At 45.1% G+C, this 17,877-nt stretch overlaps 1 protein-coding gene across 2 annotated transcripts; it reads left to right on the top strand.

The window, feature by feature from the left end:
• The first annotated feature begins 199 nt into the window (after nucleotides 1–199).
• ago3b (argonaute RISC catalytic component 3b) lies at nucleotides 200–17,661 on the top strand. Of its 2 annotated transcripts, none has more exons than XM_079288069.1 (20): nucleotides 200–312; nucleotides 492–754; nucleotides 4,155–4,338; nucleotides 4,476–4,596; nucleotides 4,744–4,952; nucleotides 7,141–7,277; nucleotides 7,855–7,989; nucleotides 9,330–9,417; nucleotides 9,517–9,664; nucleotides 10,878–10,997; nucleotides 11,097–11,240; nucleotides 11,908–12,041; nucleotides 12,448–12,632; nucleotides 12,845–13,004; nucleotides 13,195–13,285; nucleotides 13,477–13,671; nucleotides 13,773–13,907; nucleotides 14,138–14,239; nucleotides 14,940–15,139; nucleotides 15,519–17,661. In XM_079288069.1, the coding sequence occupies exons 2-20, from the start codon at nucleotides 736–738 to the stop codon at nucleotides 15,625–15,627; spliced, it is 2,616 nt and encodes an 871-aa protein (XP_079144195.1). In that variant the 5' UTR covers nucleotides 200–312; nucleotides 492–735; the 3' UTR covers nucleotides 15,628–17,661. The 2 variants fall into 2 exon arrangements, with proteins under 2 accessions (XP_079144195.1, XP_079144194.1); XM_079288068.1 differs by having other exon boundaries at nucleotides 11,875–12,041.
• The last annotated feature ends 216 nt before the right edge of the window (nucleotides 17,662–17,877 follow it).

Below are 17,877 nucleotides of genomic sequence, written 5' to 3'. Positions count from 1 at the left end.
TTGATTATTAGTCTGTATTGAACAATAATATCTGTTAGACAGACGCTAAAACATCTGGTTCACGAACAACTCTCACGTTGTTCGTTATTTATGCTTTTATTTTGAAACACCTTTCCGGAAGTCTTGATTTTAAATTCCGGCGAAGTTAACATTAGCGAGCGTGAGGGCGGTGTAAGAGCAGATTTTAGACCGGTTACGCCGAGGAGAACGCCGGGGGATAGTGAACCTAACCAGAGCCCTCGTAGCTATTTGATAAACAACACCGGACTGTCACGTTAACCAACCGGGACGACGGATTGTGCCACCGACCGGGTAAATACTCATATCAATCTTGTGTGTCGAGTTGCTAGTTGCCGTAGGCTAACCGTTAAAGCTAACTATCGCTGTTAGCTTACCCACCGCTAGCGACTCTCAGCTCAATTTAACCAACTCCGCGTCTAAACTGTCACAAACCTCTCCGACACTAAACATAATGTTGGTTTTTCTTTCAGATACAACAGGAAGAACTTCAAAGGACGGAAGCGGGGACATTTTGTGTAACTTTGAGCTGTCAGCCGTGGTGAGGCAGGTCGGGGGAGAATACTCAACGTTAAACTGAGGGGACCCCCGAGCGGCCCGGTTACACATCAGCGACCGAAGCCGGGGGGCCGCGTAGCCGGGGGAGCGGATCTATAGGCACGTTTAACCGGAGAAGTAATCACTGGGGGCCGGGTCATCCGGACAGAGACCTCATGAATGGAAATCGGAACAACAGGTGGGAACCCCCGACTAACCGCCATGCTTAATTTGGTGTCCAGGTGCTGCACTTGAGTTATTTGCAGATAGCGCGGAGTGCGAGACACAATCTAGACCCCCATGATAAAGTATTTGGGAGAAGCAAGTTGATCTAAGTTGTTAACGCTGTGCTTAAATAAGTTACCAGGCTATCATGGACACGTGTGCAGAAGCGGCTCAGCTTGAAAACTCTATTCACATTCCCATCTCCAGCTCTAACGGGAGTAACATACTGGGGGCTGTTTTACCGGTCATTTTTGCGCCTCGGTGTGCGCGTGCAGGCGTGTGTTTATGCCCCAAACCAGTCTGACGGGTTTTTTTCTGATTGGCTACGTCATTCTTTGCCCGCTGTCAAAGGCAGGTGGTAATCCCGTCAGGTGTGCGTGATGCCTGAGAGAGACTGTGTGTGTGCGTGTTTGAAGGGCAGCCTTTCACACTAGCTGCTGCCATAGCAACCCTAGTTATTGCATAATGTTAACCATAATGTTAACCACTGCCTGTGTTAATTACAAATCAATTAAGCATGGCAATCAATTTATTTAATTGCTATGGGGCACAATTTGTGAGTCACAGCTTGTGTGTATTATTGATGTTGGGGTCAGTGGTGGACTGGGAGGGAAAAAACAAACTGGTTCACTGAAAGCGACCCATTCATTCTCTAACCACTGCACCCATTTTTCACAGAATGAGCAGTAAAGAACAAAGTTACAGTAACATGTATGTTCAAATTTGAAAACATTGTCAGACTGTACAAAATCCTACTATATATTACATTTATAGTGGTGACAAAGAACAGCAGTACATCTTAACAACTGAGAAGCTGGAAGTTGAAAATGTTTGGCCTTTTTGATCTTGTTTCAAAAGCGTTTGTCCAGAATGTCCGCACTTCACGAGTGTAACGCGGTTGAAACGATATTTATTTGAACAGTATATAAGTTTTACACATTGTTAGTCTCTAGTTTTAGAATACAAATACATAATTTATTGATCCAGAGGGGGAAATTAAATTTCTTTACTGTTACTTTTTACACATTACACATGGACCCATTCACCAAAAAAACACATGTGTCCTGTCTGTAATGCAATAAAAATATGTTTATTAACTAGTTGTTAAGTAAAGAGATTTCTGTATGGTTTAGTGCCACTTTAAGCATATTTTAATGATTATCTGTATAATATTCAAGGAATCGCAATTATTTTGGCCAGGATTATTGGGCAAATATAAATAAGATAAATAAAATGTTCACATCGTCCTATAGCTAGCTTGGCTCCTCGCTCAAGGGCAACTCGGCAGTGCCCAGGAAGCGAACTGGCACCTGTCCAGCTATCGGTCCATATACCATACTTGAACCGGCGACTCTGCGGTTCCCCAACCGAGTCCCCATGGGCCGCCGCCCCCCAATTAGAGTAGCAACGTTTGGACTGAAAGACGGTTCATCAGTGAAGAACTCTGTGTGTGGATTCGTTGAATGTCAGCTCTTGGTGGGCTGCTACTGGTCGTGCGGTGCATGTTTATCATGAAGCAGCCTGATAAGAGGTCATCTATCTCTACATTGTTACTCATTCTACTGTGAACTTTTGTATTTTGGGGTCATTACTAGGGTTGGGTACCGAGAACCGGTGCCGGTATGGTACCGGTTCCTATACGACCGGTATCTACCGGACCGAAATGCAACGCCGATTTCGGTGCTTCCTTTCGGTGCTTCCTTTCGGTGCCTGAGCCGATTGAAATACTTTTTTTACACTACTCTGATGACTCCGTCCTAGGTTAGCTCGTCCTAGGACCGATGCTAATGATAGCATCGGTCCTCCGCTCCTCACTCATAATATTATTACAACCGGACGAGCCGTGCGCGCTTAGAAACAAACCCCTCCATCATTCTGACGAAGCTTCGGCCATGATTTATTGAAAAAAACGAGAACGAGATCTGTCATACGGCTGGCAGGCTACTGACTTCCTCCATCGACATCCGGGTACCGGCTTATCTCTGTGCATAGCTGTGGATGTTTTCCATAATTCCTCATAGAAATTGAAGGCTTAGTTCCTTTTGTTGTCACTTTTTGACTTGCCTTTCTTTAGGATCTTCATCAGGTTGGAAATGGTCAAAACAGACTGATTACATCCGGTAAATAGAAGAAACACTGGATATTATTCAATATTGCATCACATAATAACGTAACCAAGAAAACGACTATCACAATGCCATCAAAGTAATCAACAACTACTGACCATACAAATAGAGTAAAACATAGTTTCAAAAGACATATTTCAAACAGTTTTTGTCACTGGAGCTCAAAGATGAATGAGATGAATCTGTGCACGCCTGTTTTTCCCTCTTCCTGCCCAGCATGCTTTTAGTTGCCGTGGAGAAACTGTAGCAACATAGGTGCCGTGGCAACGGCATAGGGGAGGAGGCGGCCTGGGGACGCGTCAGCAGGAAGGGCAGTGTTTTATGAATGATGCCTGGTTACAGCAGGTCCAGGGTCAGCCCTCCACCCTGACAGCAGCTGAAACAGTCTTATATTTTCAACCCCCAGCTGCTCTGTCGCACTTATTTCACTGCCACTTTCATTCTTGATGCTCGTTTTTGGCTGTACGCTTTTTTTACTTTCATTACAAACAAAGCCCACCGTGGTATCGTAACAGCTTGAGGTCTGTGTGCAGACGTTATGATGTGTGTGGATCCTCTGACTCACATTTATGGAAATTGTGCGGTTGTGTGATTTGCACCGAGTACTTTCCAGTTTGGCATTTCTGAAAATTGGTGTCAGATCGGCGTGGTGTGTCACCCGCCCACTTCTCCTTCCGTCTGGCAAAGGCCACGTCAGTCAGGAGACGTCTGTGACGGCGGAGCTGGTCTTTATTTAATATGTCACCACCTATCTCCGTAGCCTTTGTCTATACGGTCCATACAGCGTCGGCCCCTTTTCTTTCCGTTTTCTGTCAGTTCGACATGAGGAAATATTTAACGTCTCTGACCATCTTTTGTGCCAGCTCCTTCCACCTTATTAACCACTTCCTTCCTCTCACAGCTCCTTTGAACGGGTACAGTACGTTCTTGTTAACTGGTCTGGGTTCTGTTAGAGCTGCTTTGAGACGTTTGAATGTTGGGACACAGATGGTCCAGAATTGACATAAATACCGATCGTAGATAAGGTTGATATGAATATTGTGTCAGTGAACGGTTTCCTAACTACGTCCAACAGATGTGGAGCCACGTTCGCGCTCATCTTTAGTCCGAACACTATACATTAGAATTGTCAAGACCGTTACTGTAATATGAAACCATATTCAAATCATCATTACAGCAATGACATTTGCGTGTGATGTAAACACTGGTTTACTTGTACTGATTTATTTTTGGTCTTTGTTGTCGTAGGAGACGTTGGAGCAGCCGCTGAACCCCCAGTCCTTTTCACGTTGCCAAGGCGACCTGGCTATGGCACCCTTGGGAAGCCCATCAAGCTTTTGGCCAACTGCTTCCAGGTGGAAATACCCAAGATCGACGTCTATCTGTACGAGGTGGACATCAAGCCTGATAAATGTCCTCGCCGGGTCAACAGGTAACGGGACAGAACTGTAGACCAGTTGGAATGTGAATCGATGAGAGCGAATACGTCTTTAAGCCTGGATTCATGCTGCATGTTGATTGTGGTGATGTGTTTTATTTTATTTATTTAATCTGTGGTGGCCTTTTCAGGGAGGTGGTGGACTCCATGGTTCAGCATTTCAAGGTGACCATCTTTGGCGACTGTCTGCCAGTTTACGATGGGAAGAGAAGCCTCTACACCGCTAGACCCATTCCTGTCGCCGCCGGTGGGGTAAGACACGACATCAAAGTTTGTGTTGTCTGGGCCAACATTCAAAGTAGAGTTCAGCTTCTTCTTCTCAATGAGACATCCTGAAAATGGGCTCATTGGCTTGAGGCTTTTTATTGTTGATCTGAAAATCCTTGTTTCCCTCTTCAGGTCGATCTGGATGTCACCCTGCCAGGTGACGGTGGGAAGGACCGCCCGTTTAAAGTCACCATCAGGTTTGTGTCATTAGTCAGCTGGCACATGCTCCACGAGGTGTTGACGGGACGCGCCGTGGCCGAGCCGGTGGACCTGGAGAAACCCATCAGCACCAACCCCGTTCACGCCGTGGACGTCGTCCTTCGACACCTGCCCTCCATGAAGTGAGTTTTCTCCCCTTGACCATCTACAAAGATTTGTTTGTGGCTTCCTTTTCATAGGAATATTTCCGAAGAATAGTAACGAGATTCAGACCTCATACTAAAATACCTCAAATCATATCTTATTGAAGCTAAATATTTGAGATGGGAATAAACTAATCACTAAGGTTAAACGTTCGGTGAAATGCTTTGCTCAAATTATGACTATTCCTTCAAATTGATGGCCAAATGCTGGAGTTTACCTTTACCATATTACAGTTTTCAGAACGAAGATAAGAGTTTGATCTAAATGGCAGTAAAGATTTCTTCTGGTCATGAAATATAAGTTACTGTAGCGCTCCCTAAATGTGGTATGCCGTATTTCAACTACAACGTTGTCACATATTGTAACAATACTCCAGGTGGGTATATTTTTCCTATATTAGGTGGCCCAAGTGGGATTTAAATACAACACGGACAAAAGGATTAAAAGTAAAAAAAATCACCTTTCATGTATTCTACCTCAATTTGACATTTGCTAAATCCATTAACCCAAATAGTTTTTAGTAACATGAACGACCCTATAAGTCGGGCATCGCTTGTGTTCTGCTGCACTCAGTGAACCCCACGGGGAACACAACTCAAATCCCAGGTAGGGTTTCTTTGTGTCCCCGTAGGGCTGGGCGATAAATCGATTTAATCGATTAATTCGAATGTGTGCTTTAAGGCGATGTGTTTTATTGAAAATCGAGAAAATCGCCCCCACCCCTCCCCCCCGTTGGGCTCCCGTAGTAGAGTGCGCGCGCATTGTTTACAAACGAAAACAATGGCGGCCAGCAGTGAAGCTCTCGTTCATAAGAGAGGGAAGAATGTGTCTTCGGTAGTCTGGAAATGGTTCGGGTTCGTGTCATCTGACACAGAACAAACAGCACCACGATGTAAGGTCTGTCTAAAAGCTATTGCTACAAAATCAAGCAGCACAACAAATTTAATGCAGCACCTCAAACAGAGGCATGCCGCCGAGTGGGAGAAGTGTTGTTGCCCTGAGGAGGGAGCAGGACCGCGGGAGCACAAGCGCCGCCGCCGCCGCCGCCGCCACCTCACAACAACAACCCAGCATTTTGGAGACATTCACCAACTGTACTCCGCATGAGAAGAAGAGTGCCCGGTGGAAAGCCATCACGGATGCAGTCGCGATGTATATCGCAAAAGATATGGTGCCCATATACACCGTGGAAAAGCCGGGGTTTATTCACCTTCTCAAAGCTTTGGACCCCAGGTACGTGCTACCAAGCCGTAAACATTTTTCTGACGTTGCCTTGCCTCGGCTGTACAATAGTACACGCCAAAGGATTTCTGCGGAGCTGGAGGGGATGTCATTCTACTCCGCAACAACTGACCTGTGGTCCAGCAGGTTGACCCAGACACCGATCCACTTGACTGGTAGAAGCGTCACCAACTTAACTTTCCAAGGCTAAGTACTTTAGCAAAGAAATACCTCTCTGTGCCAGCTACAAGTGCCCCCTCTGAGAGGCTTTTCAGTGTGTGGGAGGGCATTGTTACATGCCACCGTGCATGCCTGAAGCCAGAGGTAGTAGACAGGCTTGTCTTCCTGGCAAAAATATTTAGAAAAAACATGCACTACTGTTTAATACTGTTGGTTATGTTGTGAATGCACTTGATTTTGTTTACATGCACTTATTTACTGTGCGAAATATGTTATGTTGATGTTAGATCAGATGTTGCACTTTTGAAAATGTGAATGTTAAAGGGTCACATACATTTTATTTCATGCTGTGTTTGTATCAGTGTATTCAGTTAGAAAAGCTTACTGTAAAAAGTTACATTTGCACAGTTGTTTACAATGGAAGGCTACTATTTAATGCCATTTAATGTTATGTTTAATTTAATTTTATATTTAAATGATTCAGGGAAACAAAAGAGTGACCAAATACTTTTTGTATACTACAGGCACCTTTCTACAATGTTCAGGTTTTGTTTGCACTTTATTTTTATCAACCTACTTGGGAAAATCATCACAAAATAAAATAAAAAATAGTTTTCAACAGCTTCTGTCATCTGCAAAAAATTTTGGGGGAAAAAATCGATTTAAATCGTGAATCGGATTTTTTGTAAAAAAATCGGAGATTTTTTTTTTAGGCCATATCGCCCAGCCCTATGTCCCCGTTGTGACCCCGTCTGTCCTCATCAGGTACACGCCTGTTGGACGATCCTTCTTCTCCTCCCCAGAGGGCTACGACCACCCGCTAGGTGGAGGAAGAGAGGTTTGGTTTGGATTCCATCAGTCAGTGCGGCCAGCTATGTGGAAAATGATGCTCAACATCGATGGTGAGTATGCCCCGTCTGTGAAGTACATGTGAAGCTACAGCCAGCAGCTGGTAGGCTTAGCTTAGCGCAAAAACTGTAAACGGGGGGGGGGGGGACAGCTAGCCAGGTTCTGGCCAAAGGAAACAAAATACACCTACGAGCACCTCTTAAGTTCAGTAATTAACACAATATATATATTGTTGTTTTAATCCGTACAAAAACTAAAGGTTGTAAATGACACCTTGTGGTTTTATGTGTGTTGGACTGTTGCACAAGTCTTCTCTTCACTACCGTCATCCAGCGGAGACTCCAGGACGTTAATGTGCCCGGCTGAGAAATAGTCCAGCACAACATAACACAGCTCAAAACCAAAACTTCTCATTTTAATTGGAGAGTAGATTTTCTTTGGACAGAACCAGGCTAGCGTTTTTCCAGTCGTTATGCTAAGCTAACTGTCTGCTCGCTGTAGCTTCATACGAGTTGATGAGAAGATCAACACCATTTGGCCTCAAAGAGTGACCTGTGCGCTACATGAACTAAAAGAAAAAGCTGTCGCCATAGGGATTTGACGGTTTGGTCTCCTCCTGTATCTTTTCAGTGTCAGCCACAGCGTTTTATAAAGCCCAGCCAGTCATCCAGTTCATGTGTGAGGTCCTGGACATTCACAACATTGACGAGCAGCCCCGCCCTCTCACTGACTCCCACAGGGTCAAGTTCACCAAAGAGATCAAAGGTATGTCGCCAAGGAAAGGCAGCTTTTGTTGCCTTACCCCGTCTGGCTGTTGTTGTGTTGTTGTTTGGGAAGCTACTGTTTTCATGTACTTGCAAACAGAAAGATGTGTGAATGCGATATCTCAGGAACACCTGGAGGAGATTCCTTCCAACATGTTGTATAAACTGTAACAGTACATATTAGGGGTGTAACGGTTCACAAAATTCACGGTTGGGTACGATACAGTGGAGCCACGGTTCGGTACGTTTCGGTACAGTAGAAAACTATAAATGCCAGAGAAATGTACTTTATTTTAAAATATATTTATTCATTACAACTAACATCATGAAGTTATTCTTTGACTTTGAACAATGATGGAACTATACCTGAGTGACTCATCTTCTGGGGTGTCTTCTTAGCAACACATAAGCATAAAAAACAAAAACTGCTCCTTAATGTTATGTAGTATTGTTACTTACATCTTGCAAAAGAGATTTTTAATCTCAATGGGACTACCTGGTTAAATAAAGGTTTAAAAAAAAACTTTTATTTATTTATTTTTAAACGTATTCGGTTCGTCATTCATAGAGCATGTCACAGAGCATGCCTGAGCAAGGAAGGGACCGAAACCTTTACCTTAGTGAGGAGGTGTGGTTGACCCCATGGCTAGGAATGAAAGAACGATGCACTTTTAGTGGTGATGGGCATAGAACGGACGGTGAAATCGATAGGCCTAATAGTGGAGTTTAGTCTCTTTTCATGGTCTCTTTCAATAGTGAATATTATTTTATGTAAGGAGCATCTCTGTGGAATACATTTTGAGCCATATACCTACTTTAAAAGTAGCCGGCAAAAGGCCCAAAACAGGCCTACTTTCACACGTCCACAAACACGATCCCTGCACGGTTTAATCTGTAGCGTTTCATTAACTCGCTGTCATTCAGTGTTTGGAGAATATTCCTCCTCCTCTCTCTTACCACCATTTTCTCGTCTGCTTAAGAAACTCTCAAAAGTCCTCCTCCTCCCACAGCTTCTCTCCTTAGCAGCTCTCTGAAGGGCTAAGATGCTTTGTGACTAACTTTTATCTTCACCAGGATCTGGTCTCTGGGAACCTCTGAGAAAATCATCATCATTCTCTTCATTTCTCAGAATCTAGTCACTAAGAGCAGCTGGTTGTACTAGGAAGCTTTATGAATACAGCCCCAGGAGTTGAGTAGGTTCTTTGTATCTTATGACAGTTTATTTGTTACATAAAGGAGGTACAGACGAGGGCTGAATCTTGGTGAAGCAGGCCTGGTCATTTGTTCCACTGTTTCGTTGGCAACATTTAAGTGACGATGCTTATTCCTCCTTCTTCACAGGTCTTAAAGTGGAAGTGACACACTGTGGAACCATGCGTAGGAAGTACCGAGTCTGTAATGTAACACGGCGCCCTGCCAGCCTCCAGACGTACGTTTTCTACATCGCACCCCGGTAGCTGTGAGCTTCAATCCAAGCGGTCATTTGCTCTCATTAACGGGGGATTCCTTGTTTCCTTCAAATCCACAGATTTCCGTTGCAGCTTGAGAGCGGTCAGACAGTTGAGCGTACAGTGGCGCAGTACTTCAGAGAGAAGTACAGCCTGCAGCTAAAGTACCCCCACCTGCCTTGTCTGCAGGTGGGCCAGGAACAGAAACACACCTATCTGCCCCTGGAGGTAAGGACTGATGTGATTCCACTGCCAAATGCTGGTAAAACGTCTTGAGAACATTGTTGCTGTCAAATTGTATTTCAGAGAGTCAAAGCTCATTTTCACTTTCACTCATAAACCAGGGCAGTATAAAATTCAATCAGTACCATCAATTAAATATCCCGTTTCATACCAACACACTGTTTGATAATATCGTACCTCGGCATGAGTGAAGGTCAGCCTGGTTCCGGCCTTTCAACTTCACAACTCCAATTGGTCGAGATAATTCATGAACAGTGACAGAAAATGCAAGATGCTCACCGGACTAGCCTGTGAAACTGGCCACGGCCGGGTTTAAGTGCAATCCACATGTATTAAATTGGTATGAGAGTAGCGTGAAGTGTGCGTAACGAGTAGGTTTGGGTGGTATTACGGTATACCAGGGTATTTAGAAACCGACGGAATCATTTTCAGTACATACTGCTGTATTGATGTGGAGTACTGTAGTGCACAGCACGAGCCACCAGGAGCCAGTCTCTATTTTGGGAACGAGGGACAGAGTGGTGGGTGTTACAGGACGTGTTTGGCTTTTATTTTTGGCTTTAGTCTTCTTCCAACTACATGATTTTATTCAACTGCCGCCACCACCCGCATGTCATCTCTGTTCAGCACATCGATCCGATGCTGTATGTGATGTTACTCAGTGTGCTGTCAAGAGACAGCGAGAGAGAGAGATTAGCGCAATGGTGAATATGAAATAAGTAGTAATGTTATAGCTGTGAAAGTAGCAATGCAGTGTCTGCACCTCAAGACCCAAGCCAAGCTCCCCTGTCTTGCTTTTCACCTGCTGATTAAACTGAAAATGAACTTATGCCCAGGCTCACTTAAGGCTGGCTGATCTTTTAAGGTGGACCGGCTATGCTCATAGTGACAAATAAAGCCGATAATGTCAGGTCTGGGTTTGGCCTCTCAGTGCCTTGCACAGGAGTCACGGGTACCGCAGCATTTTTCTTGACTTATAAAAACCAGTAGTTTTCTTCATTACCAGCATGCTTTAAGGCTGTAATGATATTCTCACTCACTCACTCACTCACTCACACACAAACGTCAGGCGACCAATGAAAACATTTCATCGCACTCTTCAGATTTTTGGTCGCTTGTGTGACCACAATGAATGAAGTGAAACAAAATGGTAATTCAGGCTGTGTTCAAACATGAATTAATGTTTTTTTCCATTTAGGTGTGCAACATTGTACCTGGACAGCGCTGTATTAAAAAACTAACTGACAACCAGACATCGACCATGATCAAAGCAACAGCCCGCTCTGCCCCAGACAGACAGGAGGAGATCAGCAGGCTGGTGAGTGGACGAGAGACAAAAGGACACACAGCTTGCTTCGTTTTTAATTTTTTTTTTTCTGTTATAATGATATATCATAATAATTTTTTCTCTCCTCAGGTGAGGAGTGCAAATTACGAGGCCGACCCGTTCGTCCAGGAGTTTCAGTTCCGCGTGCGAGATGAGATGGCTCAGGTGACGGGCCGCGTCCTGCCGGCCCCCATGCTGCAATATGGGGGCAGGGTGAGCTCTGAACCCTTTATGGTACCTTCCCCTTAAATCACGATTCATATGCATGTGTGTTTTCCAACGTGTGTGTGTGTGTTTTCGGGACTGCAGGGTTTCCCCCAGTTTTATTTTGTATTTACAATTCTGACTCTTGACATCTTGATGCTTCGTGGCTCTGAATTTCAGCGCCAGAACCAAAAACGTACAACAAAAATGTAAAACGAGCTACACTCAGCCTATTCTGTGGGGAACCCTGTGAAAACAATCTATAGATTTATTTTTCTCACATTTGATGTGCTCACACAGTACACCACAATTATCTCTGATTGGATCGCACACGTCTTTTCTACTCTTTCTGTCTGTGATCGCTTGGACTTTGCTGTCTTTTTACACGGTTTTCCACATGCATGCTTTTGTAAAGAGATCACATATAGAAGCTGGTTCGATTTGAAAGAAGTCTGTTTTGCATGTCTGCCATAAAATGAATGCATGAGCCAATGAGAAGCAAGCACAGACTAAACCTACAAATGAATGCGTCTCTAATGCCACGATCGGCCGATTAATTACACAGTTGATCTTCAGATCCCACTGGCTGCCCGACTGCTTTGAATCTCTGAATCCATACGTTGTCCGTGTCCTTTTGTACCGTTTGTGTCCGTGTGACTGCCAGTCCCAGCAGATCAACCCTGCACTGTCGTTGCAGAATCGCACGGTGGCCACACCGAGCCACGGCGTGTGGGACATGAGGGGGAAGCAGTTTCACACCGGAGTGGAGATCAAGATGTGGGCCATCGCCTGCTTCGCCACCCAGAGGCAGTGCCGAGAAGAGATCCTGAAGTGAGTTCACAAAAATCACCGTTGTTGCTCAGTTCAGTGTGGTATCGACGGATTGAATGTAAGATGATGCATATATTTGCATCTGAAATGAAAAATAAAGTCTTTGGAAGCTATAGTGAAAATTTCTCATTGAAAGAAACCCGTCAAATGTATTTCGATAAATACGCAAGGTATTTTTTTTTTTTTTTTTTTTGAGAATTAAAAAGTTAAACTTTTAAAAGGTATTTCAGTTGCAAAAATGTTCTTACGATACAAAAGCACAGATTAGTTACTCCTTAATTAAGTGACAACTGGAGGTTCAGACTTTGCATCCATGGGTCGCAATACACCAATACTCTATTGGTAGTGATATTAAGAAACAAATGTTCATGTATGGTCATTTCTTCTTTTTTTTTTTCATGCTCAGGAGCTTCACTGACCAGCTGCGTAAAATCTCAAAGGATGCTGGGATGCCAATCCAAGGCCAGCCATGTTTCTGTAAATATGCCCAGGGAGCCGACAGCGTGGAGCCCATGTTCAGACACCTGAAGAACACCTACGCCGGGCTGCAGCTCATCATCGTAATCCTGCCGGGGAAAACGCCTGTCTATGGTACGGAGAGTAACTGTTTAGAAACCCGCAGCACAGCAATAGTAACGGAAGTAGTCAGCGGGATTAGAACGGTTGGATCTAAAGCTCTGACCTCGAGGCTCCTGCTACCCGTTAAAAGTAGCCTCACTTCAGTCGTATGACGTTTGTGAGGCGTTTTAAGTTCAAACGGTTGTTGCCGAGTTAAAGGAACATTCCATTTCTTTGACCCACAGCTGAAGTGAAGCGGGTGGGCGACACCCTCCTTGGCATGGCCACCCAGTGTGTGCAGGTGAAGAACGTAGTGAAGACGTCCCCTCAGACCCTCTCCAACCTGTGCCTCAAGATCAACGTCAAGCTGGGAGGCATCAACAACATCTTGGTTCCACACCAACGGTAAAATGAACTCAACAAATAAAGACGAGGGTTCTTCAGTCTTTTTATTTTTACAAGATACTTTGCTTAAAGTCGTCACATTGACATTTATCTTTTTCTCTTTGCTCACTGCCAGTCTGTTTGTGTTAAAAGAAGACTGTGTTGCAACATGACTGATTGATTCACTGTGTGCCTCTTTTCATCCATCCAGACCCTCTGTGTTCCAGCAGCCTATCATCTTCCTCGGGGCTGATGTCACTCATCCTCCAGCAGGAGACGGGAAAAAGCCATCTATTGCAGCGGTGAGACTTCACTTTAGATAAGAACACACAAATGGCCAACAATCTTGTATTTCCTCTTCACATACACTGCTCATATCAGCCCGTGTCTACTGCCCAAGAGGCAGGCCGGAAGAACAATACTTTGGTACCAAGTAGATGCCGAAATTGTTATTGAGTTTCTGACCCATGTGACTGATGCCGTGCCTCTACAGGTCGTGGGCAGCATGGACGCCCACCCCAGCAGGTACTGCGCTACGGTGCGGGTCCAGAGGCCCAGACAGGAGGTCATCCAGGACCTGGCCTCCATGGTGCGAGAGCTCTTGATCCAGTTCTACAAATCGACCCGCTACAAGCCAACCAGGATCATCTTCTACAGGGACGGCGTGTCAGAGGGACAGTTCAGACAGGTATGACCTCTGGTTCCTTGGTTTATTGCTGAATTCTTGCATGTTTCGTTTCCTTATATGGAGTGAACACATGATCTGAAGTTCTTGACTTTTCTGTGTAGGTGCTGTACTACGAGCTGCTGGCCATCAGGGAGGCCTGCATCGGTCTAGAGAAGGACTACCAGCCGGGGATTACGTACATTGTTGTACAGAAACGCCATCACACGCGCCTCTTCTGTGCAGATCGCAACGAGCGGGTGAGTAACAGAGAGGAGGCACGTTATCAGTGGTACTCTGAGGGTCTTGTAATTTTTATGGCTGCCTACTTTCTACATCTGTTTGATTGATTTGATAAATTGGGGTCAAAGGTTATCTACCAAAAGGGGGATTAAAGAGGAATCTGAAATCGAGGTCACTGATCCTATAAAAGGATCCTATAAAGGGATTTTGACCTTCTCTGAGATCATTTTGTTAAATTCCCTCTCAGGTTGGACGAAGTGGAAACATTCCTGCCGGCACCACAGTGGACACAGACATCACCCACCCCTACGAGTTTGACTTTTACCTCTGCAGCCACGCTGGAATCCAGGTAGGCTTTCAAACCTAAACTCACTGACAAACCATTCAACACTGTGGAGAACCATAGTTGTATGGTGATAGATTCAATGCAGGATGCAAATATATACAGAGCATTATTCCTTCTTCTGTTTGCATCGCCTTTACTGAATTACTCCAGTACACTTGTGGTGGCCAGATTGCTGCAGAGTTTCTCGAGATCGCCGATATGCAATCCGATCGCCAGGGAGCACCGGCATGGCTCAACAGCTAAAGGAGCTTTGGAATAATAACATCTTTAAGATTTTTGCAAGCAATGCAGTTATAGTTACCTGAATAAACGTCGATAAAAGCGTGTAATATTTTTATTGAAAATATTAGAACCTTCCCTCCCTTTCCAAGCGTCTCTGAGAGCTGCGGGTAGAGACAGACTGGGAAATCGAAGATACAGTCTACGTTCCGACCCTCAGCTATGGTCATGAGCTTTGGTTGGTGGTTGGATCGCTGATGCAAATTCCTGAAATGAGTCATTACCAGCGGTGAAAGAATATTAAAGAATATCTAATCTTCCTCAACCGCACTTCACCAGCAGAGGCTGGATGAGTTTCTATCAAGTAACCAGACCTCCCCCACTCCGCCTAATTTTAGCCGCTCGTTGTTGGTCCACTCTCTGCTTCCTCTTGGGTGTGATTAACTCTGCTTTACCCCTCCCCCCCCCCCCCCCCCCCCTCCAGGGTACGAGCCGGCCCTCCCACTACCACGTTCTGTGGGACGACAACTGTTTCACCGGCGATGAGTTCCAGCTGCTCACCTACCAGCTGTGCCACACCTACGTCCGCTGCACGCGCTCCGTCTCCATCCCTGCACCGGCCTACTACGCCCACCTGGTGGCCTTCCGCGCACGCTACCACCTGGTTGACAAAGAGCACGACAGGTGGGGAGAAACTCTTTTGCTTCAAATCAGATTAGATTTGGTGTTATGTCAGATTGCTCAGCATGTGTGACAAAGCACAAACATTCACCTAGAATAGCTAGTGTGGTGTCATCTGAAAATGTTCAGTATAAAAGTGTAGATGAGTTGGTGGCTGCGCAAGTTTAATGTCTAAGTTATGAACTTATCTGTAAAAAATGAATGAGACCGGTGGATTAATGTTTATTTTATCAATTTGTTTTTGTACCCTGAAGTGGCTTCATGAGACTTTATTATGTAGCAGGCATTTATTTGATACATTCTCCAGACAGGATTAATTCATTGTTTTGTTTTTTTAAGTGTTACTCACCATTACTTCTCTCCATCATTCCGCCCCGGGCAGTGCGGAGGGCAGCCACGTCTCCGGGCAGAGTAACGGCAGGGACCCCACGGCGCTGGCCAAAGCTGTTCAGATCCACCACGACACACTGACCACCATGTATTTTGCCTGAACGCCTCGACCTCCCTCCATCTTTCTCAGCCAGTCTTAGTGTCTGACCCCCATCAGCCACATCGACTCAGAGTGACCCCCCCCCCCCCCCCATTCTTGTGCTGGTGCTGCTTTGGTCACAGACGACGGCTGCGACTGCAGGCTGCGTAAGGATGTAGTAAGCCAGAGAGGAGTTACAGCCACATTATGCAATTTGAAACCAGCCAATTGTTTGCATCCCTTGCATCTGTCACCGTCACCTCCTCTGCTGTGTTTCAATCACAATGGATTCTGTTTTCTTCTTAAAGTCACATCCTCGATTTGGACAGCAGCTCAAAGCCCCCCCCCCCCCCCCCCCCCCCTTGTGTTAAAATAATGGCGAGTTGAAAAACTGATGGTTTTTTTTGGTGCATGGGTGGAAAGCGGAGCCAGTGAAGCCCCGACTCGCTCCGTAGCCTCCCGTTGACCTGTTGTTGCTGATTCTTATTTTAGACGCTTTTACATGTTTTGTTTGTGCCTTGTCAGCTTGTTTAGATACATAATAATGTATTCATGTGTTATTTCCCTCTCTCGAGCAAATGTGCGGCTGCCACGGCAACAGAATGCTCGAAAAAAACTAAAGCTTGACCCTTTTTTTTGTTCCCTTAAAACGACGGTTACTCTTGTGTCTCCCTTTAAGCCAGTGGTTCCTCTGTCATTCAGCCAGACAGTAAGACGCATAGCACTGAATGACATCTTAATTATTATTATTATTATTATATGTTTTTTAAACGAAGCCACGTACAGCCATCGATGACGCATTGTACATCGCATGATGCCTTCCTGCGAGTCGAGCTGCATGCAGACTGTTGGAACACAACGCCATGGCCTTCCCTCTCTCGTGGTTCAGCCTGTGCTGTACCAAAGCTTGTGCTGTTTTAATCCTCTCGCTAGTTTTGAATCCTCTTTCTTTCTGACTTAAACCAACGTTCAGCAATCGACCCGAGCAGAGCCGTTCAGAGCCCGCTCACAGCTTTTACTCGAGGAACCGACCAGTTTTTAGTTGTTAAAGGAAACTGCTTTTGGTGCAATAAGGTGTCAGCGCAGAGAGCCGGTCCAGTGCTGGATGTTTTTCAGTGAGTATTCGCGCAGTAAAACTTTGTTTTGTTACGAGTGAGTGTTTGGCAAGTGACAATAAACTTGAGATTCGGAGACGTGAGCGGCGTTGGACGTTCTGGTGGACGAGCGCTGCAGACGTGAGGGTCAGCGGTGAGGTCCGATGGTGCACGGAGAGATTAAACAAAGTGCCTGACTTGTGTAGAGCGTCAACTGTTGGTTTGGATGGAAAGCTTTTCAGCGTACGTAGGTCTGGGTGCCTCTGTTCATACATTTAGTGAACCCCCCCCTCCCCCCCTCCCCAGTAGGACTCACTGCCAGTTGAAGACTTCATGAGTCTTTATCACCTACTGTAGCTTCGCTGCGCTTGTCCTCGGAGGAAGTCTGGGTTTCAGTTCTGAGTAGGGCTCCAACTAATAATTATTTTCACCATCGACTAATCGTTTTGTCTAAACGTATCACAAATGTCTGTTCTAACTTCAGCCCATGGAGATGTATCGGATGTCTTGTTTTGTCCCCCCCCAACTGTCTAAAAACTCCAGAGATACACACTTTACTGTCACATATGACAGAAAAACATCAAATTTCTCACAATTTTGGGCTTTTTTTGCTTGAAACAATGAATTCTTGATCTAAATGGTTTCAGTTATTTTTCTTTCCACGGATTCATCAACGAATCACTGCAGCTCTAGTTCTTTACAGTAAGGAACTGATTTCCTGCTACATTTGGACACACTGGTTGCTAATTGATCCCAACTAATATCACATGAACGGACCTCTGCTAGCAGGAATCCAACATGATGAAGTTTATCTATATTCTTTACGCCTCTAATCGGTCATTGTTGCAAGAACTTCTTCGGTTTTTCAATGGCCAGCCGTTGAATGTGCTCAGTCATGGCCTTGCAGTACAGTTTAATACAGACGAAGCCTTGAGGTTTCATCACTTGGACCAAACCAACGTGCCTGGTGGGGAAGGGGTGAGGGTGGAGGACTTGGGGGCGGGGCCTTACAGCATCGAGCTGATCCGCTCTGTACTGCTTACTGTGCATGTCACCAGAACCAAACCTAAGCTGCTATGTGAAAACCACATTTATTTAATATTTCATCAGATACATATAGGCTATATATTAATACAGAGATTAAGAGAATAATGGTATTTTACTGCACTAAAAGAGTT

This window comes from Melanostigma gelatinosum (genome assembly GCF_949748355.1).
Source record: "Melanostigma gelatinosum genome assembly, chromosome: 17".
Lineage (NCBI taxonomy): Eukaryota > Metazoa > Chordata > Actinopteri > Perciformes > Zoarcidae > Melanostigma > Melanostigma gelatinosum.
The sequence above is the reverse complement of the archived record's forward strand: the minus strand, read 5'-3'. Positions and strand labels throughout refer to the sequence as shown.